Here is a 26,081-nt window from a genome sequence, read left to right on the forward strand (position 1 = left end):
GTCAGAAACTACCTTTTATTTAGGGTCATTTGTGAACAACTACCTTTCATTTTATTTTTGGCTTTCAACTACCTTTTATTTCTTCATTTTGCGAAAGACTACCAAAAATCCACTTCCGGCGAACAAAAGTCAACTTTCAGGCGTTGACTTGCTCTTTTCTCCCTTTTTCACACATATAACTCATAATTCTCCCATTGTTCACCCAACAAAATCCGAAAAAGCTCATCTCCATGCCCAACACCTTATCAAAAGTTTGTTCAAAGCAATATCAACGCATCAACCATCTCAATCTCCATCTCCATCTCCGTCGTCACCTTTACTACCACTTTCACCTTCACCCTTACATTTCAACAACCTGACTACTCATGATTCATCAACCTACTGTCCATCTAAGTCATATTAAAGTACTTTTTTTCTCTTCATGGTAAGATGGTGGGTATACGAAAACTAATGAGATAGTCGCACACAAGTGATCCTACGAGTGAATCCATGATTATTTTTGAATAGTTAACACTAGGAGTTAATTTTGCCAACAAAGCCATAATAGATCATTATTGTTGAAGAATTATTTACCATGTTAAGATTAATATCAATGATAATTTTGTTTCGGTGATTAGGACTTTGATTCGGGTAAGAGATAGACAAATTGAGGTGATTAATGTCAGGTTTAATCAATCTTTATCCTCGATTATTAAGGTTATGAAGTAAAGAGTTAGATTCAACATGAAATGGTAAGTCAATGCCGGAAACTTGACTTTTTTCCGTCGGAAGTGGATTTTTGGTAGTTTTTCGCAAAATGAAGAAATAAAAGGTAGTTGAAAGCCAAAAATAAAATGAAAGGTAGTTGTTCACTAATAAGTGAAAGGTGGTGTTTTTGTTGCTCATTATGAGTTTTGTAAGGATTTATATCGGAATTATTACAACTGGCTTTCACATTTTGCTAGTACTTATAAATCACATTTTGCATCAGTTAGGAGGCCGGAGACTTGGAGAACAGAAAAGGTCCCTAGAGGTAGAGGAAGACCGAGACAGACATGGTTGAGAGTGATAGAGCACGATATGAGATTTCTGGGCTTGAGGAGAGTATGGTGACGGAGAGGGCACAATGGAGGGAAATGATACATGTTGATTTCTAGTATTTGATATTTTTTTGACATATTTAGTGTTTTTATTTAATTTAAAAAATTAAATTATTTGTTTTTCTCTCCTTTATTACATTTTTTTTACCGACCACTTTCTTATATATTTTACTTGGTTTACTTTTAAGGCATTCCGAATCCTTAACTCTATTTCGGTTTTCAAAATCGTTTTAATCTTTTCTCTCGATTTAAATTTTAAGTTTTTATAAAAGAAATCTGAAATTCGATTTTAAAACCTGTAAGTTTACCTTGACTTTTCATTACATTTTCGCTCCCCCTTTATTTTTCATTTTCCCTTTTCTATTCGCTTTTTGAGGTGTACGTTCACCTATGGATGGTTCTAAAGAATGATTCATGTCAGCCGACCCCAAATCATTTTGGGATTAAGGCTCTGATGTTGTTGTTGTTGTACTATAGGTTTAAAAGTTTGTGCTCATGAGATTTTAGATTGTTAACATTTTCATATCTCAAACCCAAAACCTTATTTATTGATGATTTGATGAATCTTATGTCGAAAACCGATTGTCTTCCTTAAAATTTTGAATATGTATTTACAACACGAATGTATTGCATGGTCCTTTATGAGTAGTGAGCTAGTCATGGGTCATGACGATTTACTTATATTAGTTGCTTGCTTGAATGTACCTCACCTTTTTCTTTTCTTTTCTTTCTTTTTCGTGCTTTTACATATGTAAAATTTAATCCTAGTTTACGAAAGTACTAAATATAAAAGTTGACGATAAAATGACATTTAATTTCTTCTATTATAGGAGTACCTACCAAGTGCCAGCATGCCATATTATTCCCAAATAATACAAGCTTATTTATAGAATAGTTGCTTTTCCTTGTACAGGTGAGCGCGTAGTTGAGCACCGTAACCCAATTAAGGTAAACATGATAATAACAACTATCTCTAGGTACCTAGTGTTAGGCTTATAGTTCCTAAACCGGTCGAGTTACATATTAGTTGCATAGCTTAACAATTATATTCCATCTTGTGTAAACTTTGCCTTTTTTTTTTACAGATAGAAAAAGGATGATTATTATAGTACCCCAAAAGTTACCAAACAAGCTAATTGACTAAGTTGCACTAGAAGGCCCGACTAGCAAAACTAGTACTTCGAAGCCAAACTTAAAGATTACATACATTTATTAAAATTAAAATTACAACAAAGCAAACTGGAGTAACGAGGGCAGGATGATGAAGAATAGGTTGAACACGAGCAACGTCGTCCACGTCAACAACTTTATTAACAATTTCCAGAGGCCAGCGGGACGGACCAGGTGCACTTACGCTACAAGAGCGTAGAAAGAAAAGGGAAAGAACGAGCCGAACAAGCCTGCATGCCTTCAACAGAGAAAAATCTCTTACACCATGGTGATCGACCCCAATAGTCCAAAAACCAACCCAAAGAACCAAGTAAACTTAAAAGAAGGACTAGAGAGCTCAACCCAACTAATCTCCCAGCCAAGAACCTCGAACGTGCCCCAAGAATACAATAAAGACTCCTATAGAAGGAGATTATTAGAACATAAAAACAAGACAGAAAATTAACTGGTGATGACATCGATAAAATTTAAACCACCACCTCCAGACCAGCCAACCACACCGAAGACCCAACTCAAGCCAACTCAAACCCACACAATCCAAATTAAAATAAAAAACAGTCAACTTCACCAATCCAAAGATAGAAATGAACCCAACAATCGCCATAAAGCACGCACTATATATAGCCTTAACAAGTTTAGTGCTAAGTTTGGAGCAATTATGATGTCTCGGCCGGCCTATGAAGTCCTTGAACAACCGTAACATTTTGAATTGAAACTGTGAATACTAATAAAAACTCGTAAAAACACCCTAAAACATACTCCTTTTTATAAAGGTTCGATACAAATCTTGAAACTAGTCCGTTAAACATGACAAGCTCTGTGGCATGCGTGTTTGCAACTTGGGTTCGAACCATATCAGCCCTGTGACATGCACCATGTATCGAATGGCCAACATGAGCACGTAATTGAATAAAAAGACGCATGTGATACATGTTTTCTATAGACAAACATCGCTATACACAATTGCTAGTAGCCTAGTACACATAAAATTCTTAAGCGGAGAATAAAATAATGCAGAAATTTACTTTATCAAACATATACCGCATTTTGGTTTTTCTAACGTGTGTTCTAAGGCACACGTTAGGAAAACCGCATATAATATTATAGACTATCTAAATTTACAAATCGATCCATGTCTAAATCAATCACCAACATAGTAACATACTAATCAATCCACATATCAATTCATATCATCAAACACCTTTATGTTCCACAATCTATCATAATTAGTAACAAATCATTAATCATTTAATTAATACACATTTATAATAATATAATATAACTACACAATTGTACAACAACATATAACATTTCCATCATTAATCATAATTTATAATAATTAATTATATTCCTAATCTCAAATCTAATTCCATACTACCACTACTGCTGCTGCTACTACTACTTCCAGAACAAACAGGACGGCCCGCTTCTTCTTCTCGGGCTGGCTGATTAAGATCAAGACCATGTTGGGTCTCGGCGACTTGCGTAACCGGGCCAATCCCAAGCCCAACTCCAACCGACGATGTCGAGGGTTCGTCATTTTTATCCCCATGGCATCTCATGTGCCCACCCAAGGCCTGCCCACTTGGGAAAAGTTTATAGCAGATGCCACACCTATGGGCCAGGCCCATTCCCATTCCAAGGCCCAAGTCCAATCTCGGATCCATCTCGGTATTCCGAGTGTAATTACTATTATACCCTTCCATAATACCACCGCTGCCCTCTTCAACTCCCCTTGTAATGGCAAAACAACCCTTGACGTTCTTATGGCTTGCACGGTGTCCCCCTAAAGCCTGGTGAGTCGGAAACGTCTTCTTACAACTCGAACACTCGAATCTCGTAGGAATCGATACATTGTCCGTACGATCACCAGCACCCGTAGAGGAGGACCCCAAGAGAAGTAAACTTGTAGCGACCTCACGGTCATCCTCTGAAGTAGTATGAGTAGGAAGAGGAGGCGGAGGAAGAGCAAGAGGAGGAGAACGACGAAGGTGCGCTGGCGGGTTAATCCCGCGCCACTGTCGTTCAGGATGACACCTCATGTGTCCAAACAGGGCTTTCCATGACCAAAATGTCCTGCCACATTCAGTACATGGACGAGTAATTTTCGGTGCATCAGGGTCAGGTCTTCTTGTTGGGGCCCTCGTTGATGTTGATGGGCCCCTCGATGTTGATGCTGTTGCATCGGTGGTGATAGGAGTAGGGTTGTCAGTGCGGGTGAGTTTAGAGCGTTTACGACGGTGGTTGGAGGAAGAAGGAGACGAGGTTAATGGGACAGGAGGAAGGCAAGGTTGGATGCTTAAAGGGGAAACAGAAAAAGTTTCGGGTGGTGCAGTGGAAGTAATAACAGGAGGAGGACGGAAAGGTTGGATGTTTAAAGGGGTGACGGAAAATGTTTCGAGTTGCGCAGTGGAAGGAACAGAAACAGGAGGGCGGAGAGGTTGGATGTTTAATGGGGGTGGCGGCCGGAACGAAAGATGGGGAGGAGGCTTGTTGTTGTTGTTGTTGTTTCCATCCATGGAATATAATAATTTGTCTGAAATTTGTGAAGAAATTTTAAGGGTAAAAAATTGTTACTGCAAGTGAAATAATGGGGTAAAAAGAAAGGAGAAAAGGAAAAAAGGTGAAAATGGGAGGAAGAGTGGGTTTTGTAGAGGGGGGACATAGTTGGCAGTTACATGTCCTCATCCATTAACGGTTACTGACGGTTATTTTTGGCGCCTTAAGGAACATAGGAAGGAAGTTAGTTGATGTGGGGCCATTGTGGGGAATATGCTCTTGTCTTCTTGTAATGATTTTTTTTTTTACAGTTACTAATTTACCATTTTATTTTGTCCCTTGGTTACTGCTGCTTTATTGGGCCTGTGGATTGGTAAAAAAAATAATGAAAGGTAAATTGCATGAAAAGAGCCCATGTTTGAAGGGAAAATATTGGACCATAAATTGAAAAGTCAGTGTTGATACATTTCACAGTTGAGTTATAACTTAAGCTCATCGAAATTTCGAAATCTGAGGGGATATTACAGTGAAGAATAGTGAACAACAGATGGATATTCGTGTCAGGCCGGATTAGTTGAGTGGTGATTGTTGAGATGCAGGTGCATTGCAGGTCTTTAGTGTTTTCCCGAGCACGTTCAGAGCTTTGACGCGTTTCAGCTCCTTTCCTGACAAGAAGACAAAGTAAGATGAGCGGAATAAATCTCTGTTTCTTTAGTCAGATAGGAGTATAGGACTATATTTAGACAAATCTGCTCCAACATTTGCATATAATAGATAGAGCTTCTAATGTATGCCTGTCTCTCTACCAACAGTCAGTCCCAAGACTATATAGCAGGAACATCAGGATTCAAAGGTGCATCAGATTCGAGGAATGAAAGGTGAATTATTATCAGCATTCAGAAGACAAATGCCCTCGAGGTGATTATATGGCCAGACCCCTCCGGCTTGGCTCAGCCGTATATTCGGGATGTTTTTTATGTCATGACCTGGCCTGCCCGATAATCACCGCCTGTTATTGCCAGCCAGGTTTGGCAATGACTGAACTGCAATATACATGTGAAAAAGGAGTACAAGTAACAGGTAAAGCAAATAAATTTCCCAAGTTTGAATGGCCTTAAGGAATCGAACTACAGCAATCTTAAGGTGTCTATGGTCGGTGTTAACAACCGCAATTCCTTCCATCACGACTGTCCATTGTCGTCCTAAAAGCTGAAATTTGAAGGTTATGATACAAACTCAAACAGCTTCACAGGGCACGTGACGAAATTAAATAAAATTGTTGGAAGTATACCAGGGGTTTACATTTGGGAGTGAGGATACCAATCGATGCATTATCAAACAATAAAGTGCTGTATAAAGCCATCTTCGATATCTCCCATGGTGTGCAAGGGTCTACCAGAAGCACCATTAGGCGCTTAAATTGAGCACCCATGTGCAATAAAGTAGCCCTCGACTATTATTGAGCTAGTGTTGACAACCTTGACTAATTTTAACATAGATGTCCGAGGTCATGGTCTCATGGAATGTTAAAGAGTTAAAAGGCTATATAAAGTATATAACACACGCCCGGGACAAATTTCAACCAGCACGGTATAAGAATCAGAATATGATAAAATTGCTGGGTTTACACTTGCTATGGGGATAATAATTGATGCATTGTAAACGATAAAAAGGTGTACGAACTCATTTTCGACAACTCCATGGTGCAGGAGATGTCTTCCGAGATTCTACTACGTGGTTAGATAACCTAGGCACCTATGTGACAGTTAAGAAGCCCTAGTTGTCTGAGTAAGTCTTGAGAACCTCATCTCATTCTTAAAAAGTCGCGCAAGGTTATCCCAAATGCCTCAACTCATTAGTACAGAGTCACTCAAGGTTATCCCAAATGGTGAAAGTTGAAGGCTACTATACACACTACAAACATCTATAACAGAGCACGGTGACCGAATAAAGTAAACCATGTTGGGAAATCACCCTGTGAGTTCATATAAAGCTATGGAGATGACAATGATACATTATCAAACAATTTTATGGTGTATGAACTATGAAGTCATGTTTGATACTTTCTCCATTCAACTCCACTCTACCATATTTCCTTTTTCATCCATTCAACTCCACTCTACCTATTTCCTAAAAAGAAATGTCAAATGACCATTTTATCCTCATATCACATTACTCATTTACAATATTTGTCACTCATACCCCACTACTTTTACATCAAACTCCACCCTTTTCCACTCATACCCTACTTATTTGCATCATACCCTATTATTTAATTACAATATTTTCCACCCAATCCCACCCTTCTTAATATTTGTGCAAAACACAAATAGGTAGAGTGGAGTTGAATGGAGTAGTATATTTTTTGGTGAGAAAGGGTGTGCAGAAACATCACGTGGCGGTTAACCGGGCACACAAGTATAACAACAGTGGTCTTAGAGTGTCTAAGAGTTAATAATAATCTCATTCTAACATAGTAACACGCTCGCCGGCATAGTCTGGAGAGGCTAAATAGGAAGGCTATACACGCTCAAGAAACTTTCATGGGAAACACCATTGGAACTGGATGAAAACTGTTGGGAACCATCCTAGGGATTTATTTGGCTGTGGAGTTGTGTACGAAATCATCTTCAATATCTTTTGTGATGCGGAAATAGTGTGCTAGAACACTACTAAGCAATTAAATCGGGCACCCATGTGGTTCATAACTATTCTTAGGGTGTCTATAAGGAAGTGTTGGCAACATCAACTCTAATAGGGTCACCCAAAGTCATCCAAAAGACCAAAACTTCTAGGGTATGAAACTCGCATAGGACAGCTTCAACCGGCACAGTGTCTGAATCATGTAGTAACTGTTGGAGAACGATTCTAAGGGTTCATGTTGGCTATGGGCTATGCAGCTATCTTAAATAACTTCCATGGTGCGAGAACGGTCTTCCGAAACACTACTAGGTAGTTAACGGGTCCCTATGTAGCACAAAAGTTTTTTTTTGGGTGTGTGAGTTAGTATTGATAACATAATTCATTCTTACATAGTTGTTCGAGGTTGTGTCCCAAAGGCAAAATTTGAAGGCTAAATGGCTTCAACGGGTACGGTGTCTGAATCAATTATTTGAAACCATCCTAGGGGTACTTATTGGCTATGGGAGTACGGGGATAACAATGATGCATAATTAAACAATAAAATTGAGTAAAAACTATAAAACCACCTTTGATATGTTCCATGGTAATGGAACAGTGTACCCAAACACTCTAGGCGGTTAAACAGCGACCATATGAGGGAAAAGGACACTAAGAGTATCTATAAGTTACGTTGGTGCCAATAATTATTCATTCTGACACGGTCTCTAGACATGGTCCCAAGAGGCGAAATTTGAAAACTAGAATACATGCACTTAAATAGACTCCCGGAGTCCCGGGACACCGTGTCAGAATATATCACATTTGTTGCGAGTCATCCTAACACCTAAGAGTTCACATTGGCGGTTGGAATGACATTTGATACATTACAAAACAATAAAGAGTGCTATATGGAGTCATCTATGATATCTCCCGTGGTGTGGGAAAAGTGTGCCGAAACACCACTGGGAGGTTAAATACGGCACGGATGTGGTAAAAAGGTAATCTTCAGGTGTCTATGAGTTGGCGTTAATCATCTCAAATTAATCTGACACAGCCACCCGTATTGTCTCTCGAGGCGAAATTTTTAGGGTACATACTATAATAATACAAGTTCAAGAGAGCTTCCTAAGACACCCTGCCGAAGTCAAATGAACATTGTAAGGATGACAGTATATTCCCTATCAAACACTATGTTTATGTGCTATGGAGTTAAGATAAGCATTACCTTTATACATGACACCTTAGAGAGAGTTTGAAATAAGGGACGAAGTGGTCTTGAATGCAGGCATGTTGAGCATGCACGTGGGGATCTAAATTACTTGGACACATCACTTTGGCTGGGGTGTCGCATGTTGCATATCGCGTGTCTAAGGACACTTCATTTAAGGCCAAAATTACACAAAAATGTTCTTATAAAAAAGTCCAGTACGCCCCTCCGATACCATGTCAGTAGGCATCACTTGTTGTCCATATTATTGAAAATGTGCATGATATCATAAATCATAACATAGAAGACATAATATAACAATTTCACCTGTATTTTGGTACTCGTACAAAAATAAAAATAATAGAATTCAGTAAGCCTATGTGACCCAATAATATGGAAAACATATATTGATTACTCGATCTTCTACAACAGTACAACCTTTAGGGCACCTTAATAACCACATACCGGGAAAAAGGAAAGATAGTATCTTGAACTACAAATAGAAACCTCAAAGTAGATTCATAATCAAACTAGAGCTATAGTCAAGCCATTTGAATACAAAACGACCATATGCAGTTATCAAGTCAAGCTGTCAAGGTATGATGTTGGCACAAAACAGTAGCAAGCTAATAACTACGTGTAATTAACAATTATAACATTCGTGAGAGTAAATATATGTTATCCACAAGTAGGGAATGGAAGGACCGAAATCACACACCTTGTTCTAGTGAAAGCTGAATAGCTCGCTTTTCCAGTTCAATGGCATGTCTGCTAAGCTCAGCAGCTGAAAGAGACCGAAGCACTGACAGATAGCAGACAGTTAATAATTTAAGCCTGCACATAAGACGTATAACTGCCATTCCAAATTTCTTGTCCTCATACGACTTTGGTGGGCAACCAAATAATAACTTTGACCATGAATTTCTCCAAATACATATAGAGCTATAATATAAAATTTGTCAGATTTGATTCATCAAAGCCCATTGTTTTCATGTCATCATTTTTAAAATGTTGTAATTATAATATATAGTGAGAAACTATTGGTCGAAGTCAACCTTGTTTGGCTGTCAAGTATATGAGGACAATATAAATGAGATGGAGGGACTAATTTGAAGATAGTGTAACCTGAAGCTTATACTTAAAGAAAGACTTACTTTGAAGATGGTCCTCCAAACTTGATTGGTCTAACTTCCTTAAATACATCTGCAATTGAATATACCTCTCCTCCCAGTTCTGGTCGTTAGCTTTAGTTTCAGCTGCTAAATTGATAGGCAACGGGACAGTGTGACTTCGATGTTCTTCAGAAACCAATTTAGAATCCAAACTTCCAAAAGCGGATGGAATGGAAGGCTTGGCAGACGGAACACACATCGTAGGGGAAGTAGGAATTGGTGTAATTTCAGTTTGGCATTGTATTGGTAGTTCTTTATCCAAAGATTTTGTTTGGGGCCCATCTTGATGTCCAGGCTGGCTTTTCTGGGGAGATTGACTATTGTCAGCTATAACCTCACAGTTACCAATTTTACCAGTTTCGCCCTCTGATTTTCTTCGGACATACACAAGACGGCCATTTGCTCCACTGTTGTTAGGTGATTGTTGGTGAGGATTCATTTGAGCATCGGAAGGTCGCTTTGTGCCAGAAACTTTAGGGGGCCCTGCGATTGCTTCCTTCAGAACAAGAGGAATGCCAGGGCCTTTTTGCATTACAATATTATTGTCGCTTTGAAGATCTCTTAGTGGTATCTTTTTTACAGGCACTGGAAGTTGTTTATCCTGACTACACAAGACAGCTTCTTCGTTACCTAGTGCTACTTCACTAACTTTAGAGTCAACTTTTTGCTGGGCCATTTCAAATGTATCGGCTCATGAAGAAGGATCTCCAAGCAGCGGAAAACAAAAGCCTGTACAACATATGTGAATCATAAAGCATGTTAGGTTCGCGGAAAAGCCTGAAACTGTAATCAGGTCACTCAAGGAGAAAACTCTACCTGTTACCCAAGTAGACCACAATTAACAACAGCTTAGAACAGACGGGCAATAATAGAACAGAGATGGAATTTCAGAATAATATGCACAGCTTATACAACTCAAATTTCTAAGAGTCAACCAGCAACATAAAAATACCCTAGTGCCTCATAGATTTCTTCCAATCCTATGGCAGGGTAAGTTAAGTCAGATGTATGTAGCTTTACGCCTTTACCTATGCAGCCATGTGTTAAGAATAAGGATGTGTTTACGAATAACCCATAACGAAAATCGTGTGATAGTTTGATGGAACGACTGCTATTTTAGACGGTTTACTGAGCTGTTTACTACATTCCACGTACTTCCAGTCAAAAGAATAGTGAGTCATTGGCTACATTATAAAAAGTCTAAATCTGTGAGAATGTTCCATCATTCCTTTCCTACTTGGTTTTCTGTCTTCTTTACTGTGTTTTCCCTAGGAAAGTTTCCTGCTTTCTCTCTTTTTCCTGCTCTCTACATAAACCTGCTCCTATATTGTTACTTCTCTTGAAAGTAATCATGGCTGGAAACGATATACCTGTAGGACAGAGTAAGACAGCTGAATACTTATATCTAAGTGACTATGAGGGATCTCAGACCTTAAGAATAACCCTTATGTTTAGTGGTTAAGAGAATTAGGCTCATTGGAAACGTCAGATGGAGGTAGCTCAGCTCTTTCAACAAAATGAAAACTGGGCTATGTTACAGGGTTAATAACCAAAACTACTATGAGTCAAAACTTGAGGAGTGGCTAGTGCCTAGCTTACATCCAATAGTCTGGTTATATCTTGGATTTTGCAGGATGTAAGTGAAAGAATTAAGTTTGTTATCCTACCGAAACTACCAAGGAGATTTGGACATCTCAAGATTTAAGTTTCTTCGAATGTGAATACTTCACAATTTACTTGTCATTTTGAGACGCAACACCATAACAGTGTCATTGATTACTAACTCATACTCCCATAAAATGAATTTCATAAAGCCATTCAGATGCTCCAAATCAAGAGATTATAAAGTTGCCAGAGTCAGCAGACATTTGAAAGACTTGAAATGGCTTTAAAATTTATATATCGATAGAAAAACAGAAAAAAGTTGTACCAGCTCCCTCACACCAATCAATAAGAACGAAAGGCACAATGAGTAATAGTCCACATCCACCTAATGCATGCTTAGTCCCTTATGGACTTTGCTGTTGAACTTACAAGTCGACCTAGTAGCCTAAGAATATCAAGATAATTAATTCACAACACCTACATGACCTGCACTCCAGGATTCAAAATTATACCAGAAGGCAGAAACATCTCCTACATTGCATCACTGCCTCTCCAGTACAAACTTCAGACATTTTTGGAAGATTCAAAACAATATACAGCTATAATAGATACTCATTATCCAGTAACTAATCTACCATAAGCATCATAACCAGAAAATGGAAACTACAACTGCTTCATGGATACAACTGCAGAAGCAGATAATACCAAGTTCTTCATGCACATACGCCTATAAAGCACAATATTTCCTTATCTACTCCATAAATGGTATTATAATCCCCCTCTTCATGCAACGCCTTTACGGTACGGAATCTCATGTTACATTATTTCCCATTAAAACGCCGATATTTTGGCCATGTCCCCAGATAATCAAAATATTGCAATAACTTAACATTGTTACCAGGACTTAATGTATGACAACCATTATTTTCGGTAAAAGAGTTTGGGAGACATTTCTTTTTTTTTTTTTCAAAATGCTGGATGTATTTGAGGAACGAAAAAAAAGACACCAGATAAAGAAGATAGACTACAAATATGGAAAATCAACTCAAACTTTAGATCTTAAGGCGAAGTGGAAATTTAACGCATTAGGTAACCGCAACCCTCTACATTACATCCGCAATAGCCAAAGTCCGTGATTTTGCAATCGCGGCCGATACTGCATTATAATACCCATGAGTGTATCCAAAATTTAACATATATCACCATGAAATTGAAACATTTTAATCATGAAAAACTAATGCACTTTCCTCAAACTTATAACTACTAACACCAATCCAATGCCAATACACCATTGCTTGTCAAGATTGTAACACATTATTACCTTCATATGGAGGTAATACATTACTTGGGAGAGGAGGTAGGTAACTATTACTCCCCTAATGGGACGGCTATTACACTATCTTCCCCCATTTCTATCTCCAACCAGTATGACTTTCCTCCATTTTTTAGTTCATTTAGGCTCCATTACCTAAGTAATAATTACCTCCATCTCAAGCAAGCCCTTAAAGGTGAATTAATTAACCATGTTACAATAAAAGCAACAACACCATGAGAGTCTTGATAGTGTGTGTTAGGGGAAAAATTTACAATTTTTACCAAGTGACACGTGGCAGATACCGAGTGGAGAAAGGCAAGTGTGATGGGATTAATGACTTGGCAAAATCAGGGCCACAAAATAAAAGTGAACAAACACACTTAATGATAGTTAAAAAGCCGGTCAAAGGGGAGAAAAAGTCAGAACAACTATCTCCCAAAAAAGGGGTAACCGTCCCAGGAACCTCGCAACGGGCGTCCAGGGCCCTGAAAAGAGGAAACCCTAAGAAGTCAACTATAAAGGGAGAAAAGCGTGCAGCAGCAAAGGCCATCGTTTTGAAGTTTCTTTCAGATAGTTTATTAGAAAAGAAAAACAGTGTTATACTTACTTGCGAGAATTATTCGTGGTCATAGTGCAATTATTGGCGGGATTCCGACTCCCCCCGCGATTGTTCCCACAACGGGTTTTCCGCGTCACCAAAATTCTCTAGTGTCACTTTTCCTTTCGTTGTCTCTTATTTTTGCTCATCAATTCCTTTAAATTGTTTAAAATCATAGACGATCACTTTGACCCTACAGATTAATATCTAACCGGTAAATTTTTACCAAAACAGTGTGCGTCTAGAGAGGTCTGACGGAAACATGCTAACCCTAACAAAGAAAAAATCTTTTTCCTGAGCAATCTTCAAAAACTAATTAAACGCCTTTGGGTGCATATTAAAATCACAATTCCTCGAAAGTACACTTTCTGTGTTTGAATCTCAAGAATTAATAGTACTCCGTATTATACAACTAATACAATGATCAATCCAATTGAAAATCAATAAACCCCGAATTTGGGAACATTGCAAGAGGGATTCATTTCTTTTATCGATCCCACTGAAACACAACTATACAAATCTTCAACAATTAAATGCAAGTATGCAACTTTGCTTCAAGCATGAAAAAAAATAAAAACTTCCACTTTTACTAAATGACTCCCTAACTCCCTTCGTCACAATGAACATAAAAGGTAAACAAATGACTCAGACGGAAAGCGTAATTCATTATTTGACAAAAAATGTTCTTTTCGTTAACCAAATTACATCAAAGGAAATAAAAAACAACCACCCATCTCAGTAATTTACCATAAAATGTATAATACGCAGCTAAATTGTCCTAAATATGCCAAAATTAATAAATTAGAGATAAAAAAACAGCTCATTTATGCTAATAAATCTAAGTTAAAAACCATTACAAGACAAATTGATGAAGAACAAAGTAGTGCATGTTGAATATATACATTAGAAGCAGTAAATTAACAAAATAAGAAATAAAATTTTCCAAATTAAATAAAGAAGAAAGAGGGATATTGATGATGTTCATACCCTAAATTTGTGAAAGGTATTGGAATGCGTCGTTTTGGAAGAAGACAACAATGAACTTGAGCTTCAGCAATGTAAATTAATGGTGATTTCCAAAACTTGCTTTGTTTGTTTGTTTCCTTTATATTGACAATGGAAAAGGAACTTGTCGGGCAATATCAATCGAGACTCGAGATAGTAATCGGTTCATTCGGGCCCGTTACGACTTACGAGTTTCGAGTTACGATAGGTCGGGTTGTATTGAGTACGGAACTTTGTCACATCGTAATAGGGTTGTTCATTCAGTGGTCCGGACCAAAGATCGACCAAGACGGACACGTCCGACCTGCAGGCCGGATCGAATTTTGTTTGGTCCGGTCACAGTCACCTATTTCTTTCTTCTTTGGTCTTCGGTCTGGACTAAGAATAGACGCTGAGAGATGACATAGATCGAAGTTATGTAATAAAAGAATTTTTAAATTTTTAAATTTGTGATTTTATTGATTTTATTTTCTACTTTGTTTACACGTATTATAATATGTGTAATTATGTAGTTAAATCTCGTAAGAAAATAATGTTGTTTATTTTGATTCTTACGAACTTCTCGAGTTCTAGTTTTATATGGTAAAACATGTTAATGACAATAATATTTGGTCCATTTGGTCCGGTCCGGTCCGATCCACGTGTTTTTATGGTCCAGACCGGACCGGACCAATATTAATATGGTCCGGTCCTCGGTCCACCTCCTAACCCTTATTTGGTCTTCGGTCCAGAGAGTTTGGTCCGGTCCGGTCCGGTCCCGGACCAATGAACACCTCTACATCGTAACCATTTTTATTAGTAGCCCACTTTATAATGTACGGTATCCATTTTATTTATTTTTGTAGTATTTTTTCATCAATTTTTTATTGATCTCTCAATAAATTTAGTAAGAGACCATCTCTTAATAAATTTAGTGAAAGACCGTCTCTCAATAATTCTATGTTAGTTCATTGATTGCCTCACACGTAGAGGTGGCAATCGGGTCACTCGGGTCGGTTACGGGTCGGGTCAAAGCGAGTCGGGTCATATCGGGTTCGGGTTACGTCATGTCAGTGACGGGTTCGGGTCGGTTCGGTTCATGTCGGGTCATCTTCGGGTCGGATCATCAACGGGTGACAAGTCGGGTCGGGTCATTATCAGGTCAGTCTCGGGTCAGGTTATCATCATATATTTTGTCTTATATATTTAGTTTTAAATGGTAATTTTATGTTTAAATAATGGGTAGAGTGTATTAATTGTAGTTGTAAGTGAAAATAATTAGAATGAATGTCAATTTGGTGTTATTTAAACCATTATTAAGCTAGTTGATTATCGGGTCATCTATCGGGTTGAGAAAATATCGGGTTCGGGTTGGAAAAAATAAGGCTGTCATCGGTTATCGGATCGGGTCGGTTCACCCAATTTTCGGGTTGTATCAGGTCGGGTTTCGGGTGGATCTGATCGGGTTCCTCGGATCGGGTCAGCTTTTGCCAACTCTTGGGAGAAATTGAGGTGTAACGCTGTGACCTCCGGTCAAGTTGGATCGATTCTTGTTCACAAATAAAATTGGTTACTACAGTGTTGAACAATAGTTTGAATTAAGATTCTTGGTTCGTATGATCGTATCAGCCTTCAACATCTATAACTTCGAAATATAAGCAAAAATATTTTCTCCTAGCCATACTAAAACCAAATAAAAGAATCCGAATATTTGATTTGTTAAGAACGCAGATTTTAGGAAAAAGGAATTATGGCGCTAGAAATTCATCCAAACTCATTAATTCATGGAACTATGAAAATGTTTTCCTTCCAGCAAAATTGAATTCGCTGAACAACCTATGATTTGATAAGCATTCTGGTCATGTAATAGTGACAGGACGATCCTCGACAAAATTCAACTCAAAGATCCAAAGAAAAAAACAATCACAACCGTCCCATGTACAAAGTTTGACGAAAGGAGGTCAAAGAAGAGTGGAAATACGAGCCTAGATCCAGAGTCGCAACTCGTGGTGTGGTGGTACCAAGTATTGCTTATTCACAAGCTCGAGTAGAAGCTTGTCTTTTTTTCTCTTCAGCAAGACACTATTATCAATGGGTTCCACAGAGTCCGCAGAAGGACCTTCAGAACTCAACATCATTGACCCAAGTTGCCCAAAAGATGCTCTACTGCAGCATGAACATTACCACGAGTAGCTTGTAGGGCACGTATATTTTCTATGGTGTCAAAGAAGCCCATTTCTTGAAGCTGAGTTAGCTGAGTTGCATAGAGCTCCTCAGGAGGCACTGCAAAAGATTAACGTACAGTCAGTAAGAGAGAACAAAGTTTGGTACATAAACATTATATGTAGGTCGGAGTGGAGAAGGTGTGAACCATTTGAGTTCTCTGGTGTAGTTAAACCGCCTGCACCAAGACCACCAAACATATTCATCAATGCTTCAAAACCCATGTTATTTGTATTACCTGTGAATTAAATACAAATTAATAAGTTAAAACAACGCAAATCCCAAAACTAATTTTTCAGAAAATGAGTGTAACCGACAGCTTACCTGTAGTGCCACCACTTTGCAATGAATCTCTGCAATCCAGAAAAAACATCACGGGGAAATAGGTTATCAATACTGTTTTATGTTAATATCAAATTAAAAAAAAAAACGGTTTGACAGTAAAGCATTAGACACATGGTGATCTAGGGCAGGTGGGAACTAGAGTGACACAGAGAAAAGCTGCATGAGGTCCACAACTGGACTATTTTCGGAAGAGAGGGCTCTGTACTATTTAGCCTAAACTATCTTATATTCCACAGCTATTTATGATGTACAAATGACCATTCGGCTCTGTACTATTTAGCCTAAACTATCTTATATTCCACAGCTATTTATGATGTACAAAACTACAAATGACCATTCTGTGACACAGGAACTCTCGATAAAAGATCTACAAATGTTAAGTTCTTAAAAAGAGACAACATCGGCTTCAACAAGGAATAGGAAAAAAATTTCACTTACTGGTTTGTCTGAGGACGATTCATACCAGAGAAAAGTGACTGTTGTAGAGTCATCATTTGCTGCAAAAAACCCAAAAAAAAAAGGTTCAAGTACTCCAGAAAAAAAAAGGTCATTTATGAAGTGATAACCTAGATAAAAAAAAGTAAGACGGAATAAAGGATAACGACTCCCTATATACTGTGAATTAGTCAATGAGAAATAGCCGGTTATCAAAACTTCCATCATCGAACAACCGCCCCTCTCCATGTGTCTAATACAAGGTTTAGACTGGAAGTGTGCATTCATAAGATCCACCCGTTAGTTGGGGGCCTTGAGGCAGTGGGAGTGTTGTAGTAGTTGGTGGTGGTGGAAGAATGTGTATTTAACTCCAAATTACTCCTATCAGCTCGCTCAAAACGAAGGAGAGAAGAAAAGCAATAGTGTTGAAGGGAAGATAAGGTGTGGTCAACGGACGATGAACATGGTCATAAGGGAATTATTATTATTATTCCGATATGAGGGTGATATATTATCCGAGGGAGAAGGTGGTTAACCAGTACTCCCTTAATGAAGTAGTTATTTGCACATCTTCATCACCTTTGTCAATCCACCACCACCAGTACCTCCTATTTCCTTCGTATTTTGCATCCATTATTAGATAACAATTACTCTCAATACAAGTAAACCCTAGGCAAGCTGTCCCCAAGCAGCCTCTACCCTCCAAGGCTCCGATAGTGAGAGGATAATAGTAATCCAACATATAGCTAACTTAGACATTATCCTAACCAACTAGTTCAAGACAACTTCATTCGATAGTTTGGACAGTAGCGTGCCCAAGGAGAAGGAGATATTGAATAAAAAGAAAACTATATTGTTCCAAAGTCCAGACTCTGGAGAATAACTTTACAGTTTACACAAGCAATGCAAAACCTCAGAGCAGTTTACCTGCATCGTATCAGGTGAAGCTAACTGACGAAGCAATTCAGGATTTTGCATCATTTCTCGAAGCTGAGGGTTTGATTCAGTCATAGCACGCAGTTGTGGATTCGTATTGACGATCTGAAATTCAAACCCAACTATTAGCTATCTGATTTGAAGGTACATATACTAACACAAAGTTCATTCAAGTACCTGACTCATAAATTGTGGGTTGGAGAGAACGCTTTGCATCATTTGTGACATTGCTGGATTTTGCATTATTTGAGACATTGACGAAAGATCTGGAACTCCACCAAACATATGATCCAGATCAGGAAGGTTGCTTAAACCGCCCAAAGGAGCTGGCCTAGATTCACCTGATGGATTGGTCCTCTGAGCGCTATTTGTCTGAGTACCACCTAACAATGGAAATAGATACGTAACGGTTTCAATTAGGATCAAGGATGCCTTACCTTCTGAAGGTTGACCAAGAATAAATTGTAAACTGTGAACACAGAAGTATCACAGAAACACTGCCTACCAGTCTACCACTCAGTATAAATAAAAACCCAACCTTCTTCATGCATCAAATATGAGTAGGAAATCAACCACAATTCAAAACATTTTCACATCGTGCATCAATAAACAGTTATTTTCTGTTAACATCGATAACAGAAATGATCGCATGGCATTTTTTGTTCGACCAACCCGGATATAAAAGGATAAAGCTACTTGAATAGAAGTGATATTAGAACAAATTTGTCCACTGTTGACTTGCTTAAGAAACAAATAAATTTGTGGAATTGAACATACCAGACCAAAGACAATTTGTACTTGTAACATCACAGAGCCAACCAAAAAAAATACAGACATAATGAAGAGAAAAGAAACTCACCAGGAGCATTGTTCCAAGGGTTTGGAAGCGGATTAGTGTTTGGAACACCAGATTCCGATCCTGTGGTGGATGGATTATTAGATCCATCCCTTTGTTGTCCAGCAGCGCCCTGAGTCCCAAAAAGAGCAGCAAAAGAGCTCGGATTTCGAGTATTTCCTGCATCCCCAGCCATTGTGGTGGCATTCAGAAATGGTTCCTGAACATTTTCATACATGCGTCTAAGCATATTAAATCCTTCTGGAGAAGATTCAATGTTGCTCATCGCTCGATCAGTATTCCGCATCATTTCACGCATGAGGTCAGGATTCCTAGCTGTTTCAAGGGTTTGTCTGAGAATGTTAGGGTCATTCAAAATGTGAGCAAGCTCAGGATTACGGTCAATGATCTCACGCATTTGAGGGTTATCCATAACCAGGTTCCTCATAAGATCTGGATTATTCATCAAACTTTGAATGGCAGGCATGTTCATTATCTCTCTCAGCATATCAGGGTTTTGGTTTAATTGCTGTTGCATCTGTTCGAGATCTGGAATTCCAGCTCCAAGCAAACCAGAAGCCCCTGTCCCGCCAAGACCACCCAGACCAATCCCAGGAAATAAAGATGCCCCAAGACCGGCACCTCCCAAGCCTCCGCTTTCTGTAGAGGCAGCAGTTCGAGTAGCAGCAGTAGTGTCGGTTCCTGCAGAGTTTGCAGTCGCAGGAGGTGTGGTCGAAGCAGATGGAGCAAAGCCACGAACCATGTGGATGGTATGATCTTCTTGTAATCCTACCAACAAAGAACAGAGAGAAGTTTATATGCATGAACCTATTAAGTCAAGATAATAGGAAAGAAGTTCCACCACAAGTTCAAAACAAAACTACGCAAATGCTGAAGCCATTGACTGCAAAAGTGCAAACCAATGTAAATTACCTAAACACAATAGAAAAATAAGTTTGACTGCTAATATAATGCCTGTTCACAAAAATGACACTAAAATAGTGGCACGAAAATGCTTACTGGAAGCTAACTCTAAACTAATCAAAGACTCACTTGTCTTTCTGGTAAACATATAGGAGCATATAACAAAAGTGGGACATAAACATATTATTTCATACTTTCTTCCACTGCTTGGCGTAAAAGATAGCTATACACCACACCAGCACTACATAACAAAATCAACTTTTTTAACAGAGAGAATCGATAGCACAATAGATAAGGTAGCCTAATTTGATACGAATACACAACATCTGCACCTAATACGCTATTGATAGATATCTGATAAAAAATATATAAAGCAAGTGTCATGATACATATAAGTATAAACTGGTTTGTGGCTCGATAGGATTGAGCATATTTGTTACCTGGCAATAGATAATCAATCCAGTGCCTCAATGCATCGTCAAAAAAAAAGGTAGAATACTAATTCAATTTATCTTTCTTCTACAATCAATTTGGCTATCCGCCAAGAAAAACAATCAAATTTGGCATGTTATTAACAAAAATCCTCGAAAGGCATGATCTGGCCTCCATCAGTCCATCACGGCACACTAAACACTCCAATAGCATGCTTTCTGCCAGAGTGGTGCAGATTGCCTCCTAAGAGTGTAATGTATTTCTGTTTTCTTTCCACTTTCCTTTTTAGCAAGTTTTTTTTCTTTTCCTCCCACATCTTATTCTTTCTTTATTTGGCAACAAATTTGACGGTTTTTACCAAATTCACCCAATGAACATTCTGTAATTCCATAGGCTGCCCCCACTGACTACAATCATACACCTTAATAAAATAACATAACCCCACCCCACCCCACCTCCCACAGTCCCACCCACCACAATCCCACATAACACGCAAGAAGTCGACAACCTGCACCTCTGCTCTCCGAAGAAGCCGCCTACCACGAGGACCACCAGTATACTCCGTACTTCTCCCATTAAACGCCCACCTCCATCGTGACCTTCCTCTTGGCTGACTTCCACCCACAGATCCTAAGTGGATCTCCCTCCACATCTCCATTCCTTACTGTCAGCCCCTATAACCACCAGATTTGGTCCAATGATGAGGCTTCGTGTGTTTTTGAGGTGGTCTGGGTGCGCTGTGATTGGGGGTGTTAAGAGGTGATCAGATGATGGTGCTGCAACGTGGTGGTGTTTGGTGGTGGTGTTAGGTGGTGGTGGAAGATGATCGGTGGCGATAAATGGTGCTGGTGTTGATTGAAGCTGCTAGTGGTGGTGGTGGTCAGTCGTGGTTAGAGGTGTTGAGAAGTGGTAGAGGATGGTCAGTTATGTTGACGATGGTGGGTGGTGCTGGGAGGTGGGGGTAGTGTTTGGTAAATGAGAGTCCGTAGTGGGCTCTTAAGGGGGGATGGGTGAGAGTGAGAAAGGTAGGTTGGTCAATGTTTCCCTTTTCTTAAAAAGTGGTAGAATTACATTGGGATGATAAAAAAACTGAGGGAGTAGTAGCAGCTATCACAATTACCGAGTAAAAAGTGTGTAGAAAAAGGTTTATTTTAAGATATCTAAGGAGTAATAAACTTCTGTTTTTAAATAAATTGAACTATGTTCGAAGTGAGAATCCCCAAACAAGTCACCCAAAAGTATACCTAATGTGAACGTATTCATAAAACTAATACAGAATACAAGGGAATAAAAAAGGGCAATGCAGCAAATAGCTACAAAACTTGAAAACATTGCTTAAGACATCAACAACGCAATAAACATGCTCTTAAGTCTTGACACCATCGCTAATTCGGCAGTTCCCAAACAGCCAAAGAACCTTATTCGGAGCTGTTATTAGACTGAACCTTATAAAACCTACAGCAGTGGCAGCACGATAGGGCTAGCAAGGTTGTCAATCTCCAAGCCAATGGAAGTTATATTACTAATTCGCCTTCTACAATTTACAGCTATGTTTTACCCCTCTCCAGGGTTGAATCCAAGCCTCGCGACTAAATTACATCAGTCAATACCGCAAACAAACTCCATTCATAACAAAAAGTACAAGCACTACGTACAATATCAATCAAATTACAGAACAACAAATTCAAAACAGGGAAGAATCACCATAGCAAGCTAGGATATTTTCACATCCTAGCTTCGCCACTAGTATACGAGTAACTAATAACTAATTCATCGCCTAGAATTTACAATTAACCCTACCTACGCGCCTACGCCGCTGAATTAGCTACTCAGTACCGCAAACAAGCTCCATTCAGCACAAAAAAACAATACCTGGAAATTTTTTTAATCCAAGCTTTGCCAGTATGGTAGAACTAATAACTAATTTGCCTCCTGAAAATATTAAACTATGTTTTACTCATCACTAACATCGAATCCTGACTCCGCCACTGAATTACATCAATCATAACCACAAACAAACTCAATTGATCACATTCACTGCTAACACTGCCTAAAAGATCAATCAAATTACACAAGAAAAAAAAAACTCAAAAAAAAGGTAAAAAATTAAATTACCATAGCTAGCTAGGGTTTGATCGTCCTTCAAGATCCGACCCTTATAGATCAATCTCTGTTGTTCAGCAGGAACATCGCAACTCTGCGCAACAATGACCTTGAAATTTCCGACGGTTGAATCAAGCGTCGCTTTAACGGAAAATTTGGAGTCACTAGCGCATCGGATATTGACGGAAACTTCATTTCCACCGCCGGAATCTCCGTCAGTCGCCATGGCGATTGGTGGAGAGAGAGAAAGTCGATTCGTGATCGATTTGGGGGAAAATTGATTGAAACTGTAACCCTAGGGGAAAAAAAGAGTATTATCGTGGATGTTATTATGATTCATCCAGTCGCCATGGTGTTTTGTTAAGGTTGACGAGCGTACGTGGGGAAGTAGAAGTTAACTAGCCAAGAGGCCAGAGGGTGGATCCACTTTGACTAGAGATGGAAGTGGATACGCGGATTAATGGGCTTTCAAGTACGGCCCATGGCTCATATTGGCACGATTTAACGCGGTACGGCATGTCATGGATCGTGGGCCGTGTGCTATAGCTCATGTTTGGACCGAAGTTTGAAAAAAAAGACCGTGTCTAGTCCAAACACGGCACGTATGGACTCGCCTAAAATTCAAAGAAATAAAGCATAAATAGAGGAATTGTCACGACATGATATGGCTAGGTCGTGTCATTTTTTCCCTCAAGAATAGTGGGCCAGCACGAGGCACGATGCACTACGGGCGTACGACTCACTTCTATCTCCGCGAAAGTAGAGATTAACCCCCATAACTTTTACCAATTGTGAGATCAAGCCCCATAAATTACAAATGTAGCAATTAGGCCCCATAACTTTGACAAAAAGTGAAATCCAACCCTATTTTTATTTTTAACAAAAATATATCATTAAATCATTTTATATTTAGACTCATTGTACATAAATAATTTTTAATATTTTAAAAGTATTTATATAATTTAGTAATTAACATAGTTTTTAGATAAAATACTTATACTAGTTCTAATATAATTGATATAAACGTATGAAATTTCTCTACAAATTATAAATTTTATGTAATTCACTCGAATATTTTTTTTCCCAAAATGTATAATAAATTTCATACAATTTATAAATATATAAAAAAATTATTCTATTGATAAATTGTATAAATGGATGAAATTGATTTTTTTGGTGCAATTTTGGTTAGAAATAAAAAAAATGGATTTAATTTCACTTTTACTCAAAGTTATGGGGCCTAATTGCTATATTTGTAAGCTATGGGGCTTAATCTCATAATTGGTGAAAGTTATGGAGGCTAATCACTACTTTCGCGCTTCTATCTCTAACTTTGAGGGCGAATATACTCTTTATTTAATACGGAGTACGGATTATTAGTCTATAAAATAAAGTGGACTTATAACCTGGTAATTAATCTTAACATTACCCCCATATACAATATGTAAAGTCTATTAATTTAATGGACCTTTAAAGTTTAAAAGGAAGTATGTGAGATAGTATAAGAGGGTTACATTAACTCGCTAAGATTCGGTATTATACGTTAGTGCTCTGTAATTTTAATTAACGATTTTTTATTTAACTACCAGTTATAGGCACAAATAAGATCATACATCCTGTTGTACAGGAAGCATGGTACATCAGGCCCATATATTACATATTAAATTATTTAAGCCCAAAAAAAAAATTCTACACATCTCCATTTTTCCCTAATTCTGATTTCTCTCCAGCCGACAAACCCTACCCCCTCTTTCTCTTCTCTAAATTTCTCTTAAACGATCCGTAATTCTGATTCTAATATGGTGAAAAGAAATCAATTGACATCATAATCAAGGAGGAAAAACGCATCTAATAATATTTTGGTGAACGAGAAGCAATTTACATCATCATCAAGAAGGACAAATGGATCTAATAATATTTGAGGTAAATTTCTACACCAATCATACGAACTATTATTAGAAGAATACAAGTTCAAAAATTCGAGTACATAAGAATACGAGCTATTAAGATAAGAATATGAGCTAATGTAAAAAGATTACGAGCTTAAAAGAACCACGAACTTAAAAATACAAGCACATGAGAATACGAGCTATTAAGATAATAATACGAGCTAATGTAAAAAAAATACGAGTTTAAAGGATTACGAGCTTAAAAATACTAGCGCATAAGAATATGAGCTATTAATATAAGAATACGAGCTAATTTAAAAAGAATACGAGCTTAAAAGGATCAAGAGTTTTAAAATACGAGCACATAAGAATATGAGCTATAAAGATAAAAATATGAGCTAATGTAAAAAGAATACGAGCTTCAACTATTTTCATGTATTAAAAATTTTGGATAAATTTTTTTTCCCCTCACGAGTTACGTCATATGATTTGTTCCATTATAATAATAAAAAGGAGAATATGATTCATTAAGTGGATGATGGATGAAGATGGAGAGGAGTTAGAAAAATATGGAAGCAGCCAGAGAAAGTAGGAGGATTGAATTCAAAATTGGATTATGTTATTTTATTTTTTTTGTAAAAACATTTGGAAAAAGACTAAAATACCCTTGGATGTACAATGCTCATTGTACATCCAGTTGTATAGTCTTGGAACTGGTTATAGGAAAGAATCTTAATACAAAGTACAAAAAATGAGTTTAGAACTTGAATATTCCAAATTTTGCATCTAGGGGATGAAATTATTGTATGCCTAGGTCGTGGCCTAATGGTTAAGACTGAGGTATCGTGATAATAGGTTACGGGTTCGATTCACCATCTCTCCTATGTTATATTGGCCTTGCGCCTCATTTGACACCCAAAAAAAAAAAAAACTAAGCCTATCATCCGGGTCGGATATGGGTCGTGTCCGTTCGAGTTTGCAAGATTGTGAGTCAGATAAGGGTGCGTGGGGTAATTTTGTCAGTGCAAATTCTCATTATAGACAGGAGATATCCGTCTATAGTTATAGACGGGCCAAATATTCACTCATTTTAAGCATAAGACAAGCGACAAGTTGTATGATGGGACCCAAAAATGTCACCACTTTAAGCATATTTGACCCGTCTTTTACTTTAGACGGATATATCCGTCTATAGTGAGACTAATTGTTTTGTCAGGTCTTATGCGACATTAAGATTCGGGTAGAAGCGGATAGGATCGGTCAATTCGGGTGCGGGTTGGATTAGTTTTGTTAGGTCTTATGTCTACCACTACGATCAATTTAGATCCTCTCTATTTTTCCTCCTCTCAATTTCGTTCCTTCCAATTCCTCTTAGCGGCCCGGATTATATTTTAAAACAATCTAACGGATCGGTGTAAATGATTGATGAGATAATTGTAGAATACTAATATAATATAGAATTATAAGAGAAAATGGACAAAAAATGGAGAGAAAGAAATGGAGAGAATCTTTGCCCTACCGCCATGTAGTCGTGTGAGTCGTGTGCATGGTGTTTGCGTTTCGCATATAATCTTTGTAGGAGACAAAAAGGCACATTGTTCTTGCAGCCTAATTATGGCGAAACAAAACGAAATTGTGTACTATAATTACAAGTACGTACTAACTATGATCAGGGCAGAGGGAGTAATTTTTGGTGCAATTTTCAACC

The 26,081-nt window shown here is 38.1% G+C and overlaps 3 protein-coding genes across 3 annotated transcripts; all 3 read right to left on the reverse strand.

Annotated features, from left to right (window-relative positions):
- Positions 1 to 3,413: 3,413 nt before the first annotated feature.
- Positions 3,414 to 5,010, reverse strand: LOC141646356 (zinc finger protein ZAT2-like). Its single transcript, XM_074454267.1, has one exon. It carries the CDS (start codon positions 4,766 to 4,768, stop codon positions 3,593 to 3,595), a length of 1,176 nt encoding a protein of 391 aa, XP_074310368.1. The 5' UTR covers positions 4,769 to 5,010; the 3' UTR covers positions 3,414 to 3,592.
- Positions 5,011 to 5,165: 155 nt separating this feature from the next.
- LOC141648225 (uncharacterized) lies at positions 5,166 to 14,381 on the reverse strand. Its single transcript, XM_074456737.1, has 4 exons — positions 14,255 to 14,381; positions 9,732 to 10,478; positions 9,296 to 9,379; positions 5,166 to 5,413 (listed from the first exon to the last, which is right to left on the reverse strand). Exons 2-4 carry the CDS (start codon positions 10,423 to 10,425, stop codon positions 5,319 to 5,321), a joined length of 873 nt encoding a protein of 290 aa, XP_074312838.1. The 5' UTR covers positions 10,426 to 10,478; positions 14,255 to 14,381; the 3' UTR covers positions 5,166 to 5,318.
- Positions 14,382 to 15,999: 1,618 nt separating this feature from the next.
- LOC141648226 (ubiquitin domain-containing protein DSK2b-like) lies at positions 16,000 to 22,952 on the reverse strand. The gene is made up of 8 exons (XM_074456738.1): positions 22,497 to 22,952; positions 19,050 to 19,814; positions 18,368 to 18,573; positions 18,182 to 18,295; positions 17,258 to 17,316; positions 16,799 to 16,827; positions 16,623 to 16,712; positions 16,000 to 16,534 (listed from the first exon to the last, which is right to left on the reverse strand). The coding sequence occupies exons 1-8, from the start codon at positions 22,708 to 22,710 to the stop codon at positions 16,386 to 16,388; spliced, it is 1,626 nt and encodes a 541-aa protein (XP_074312839.1). The 5' UTR covers positions 22,711 to 22,952; the 3' UTR covers positions 16,000 to 16,385.
- Between the last annotated feature and the right edge of the window lie 3,129 nt (positions 22,953 to 26,081).

This window comes from Silene latifolia, chromosome 3 (genome assembly GCF_048544455.1).
Source record: "Silene latifolia isolate original U9 population chromosome 3, ASM4854445v1, whole genome shotgun sequence".
Taxonomy (NCBI): Eukaryota; Viridiplantae; Streptophyta; class Magnoliopsida; order Caryophyllales; family Caryophyllaceae; genus Silene; species Silene latifolia.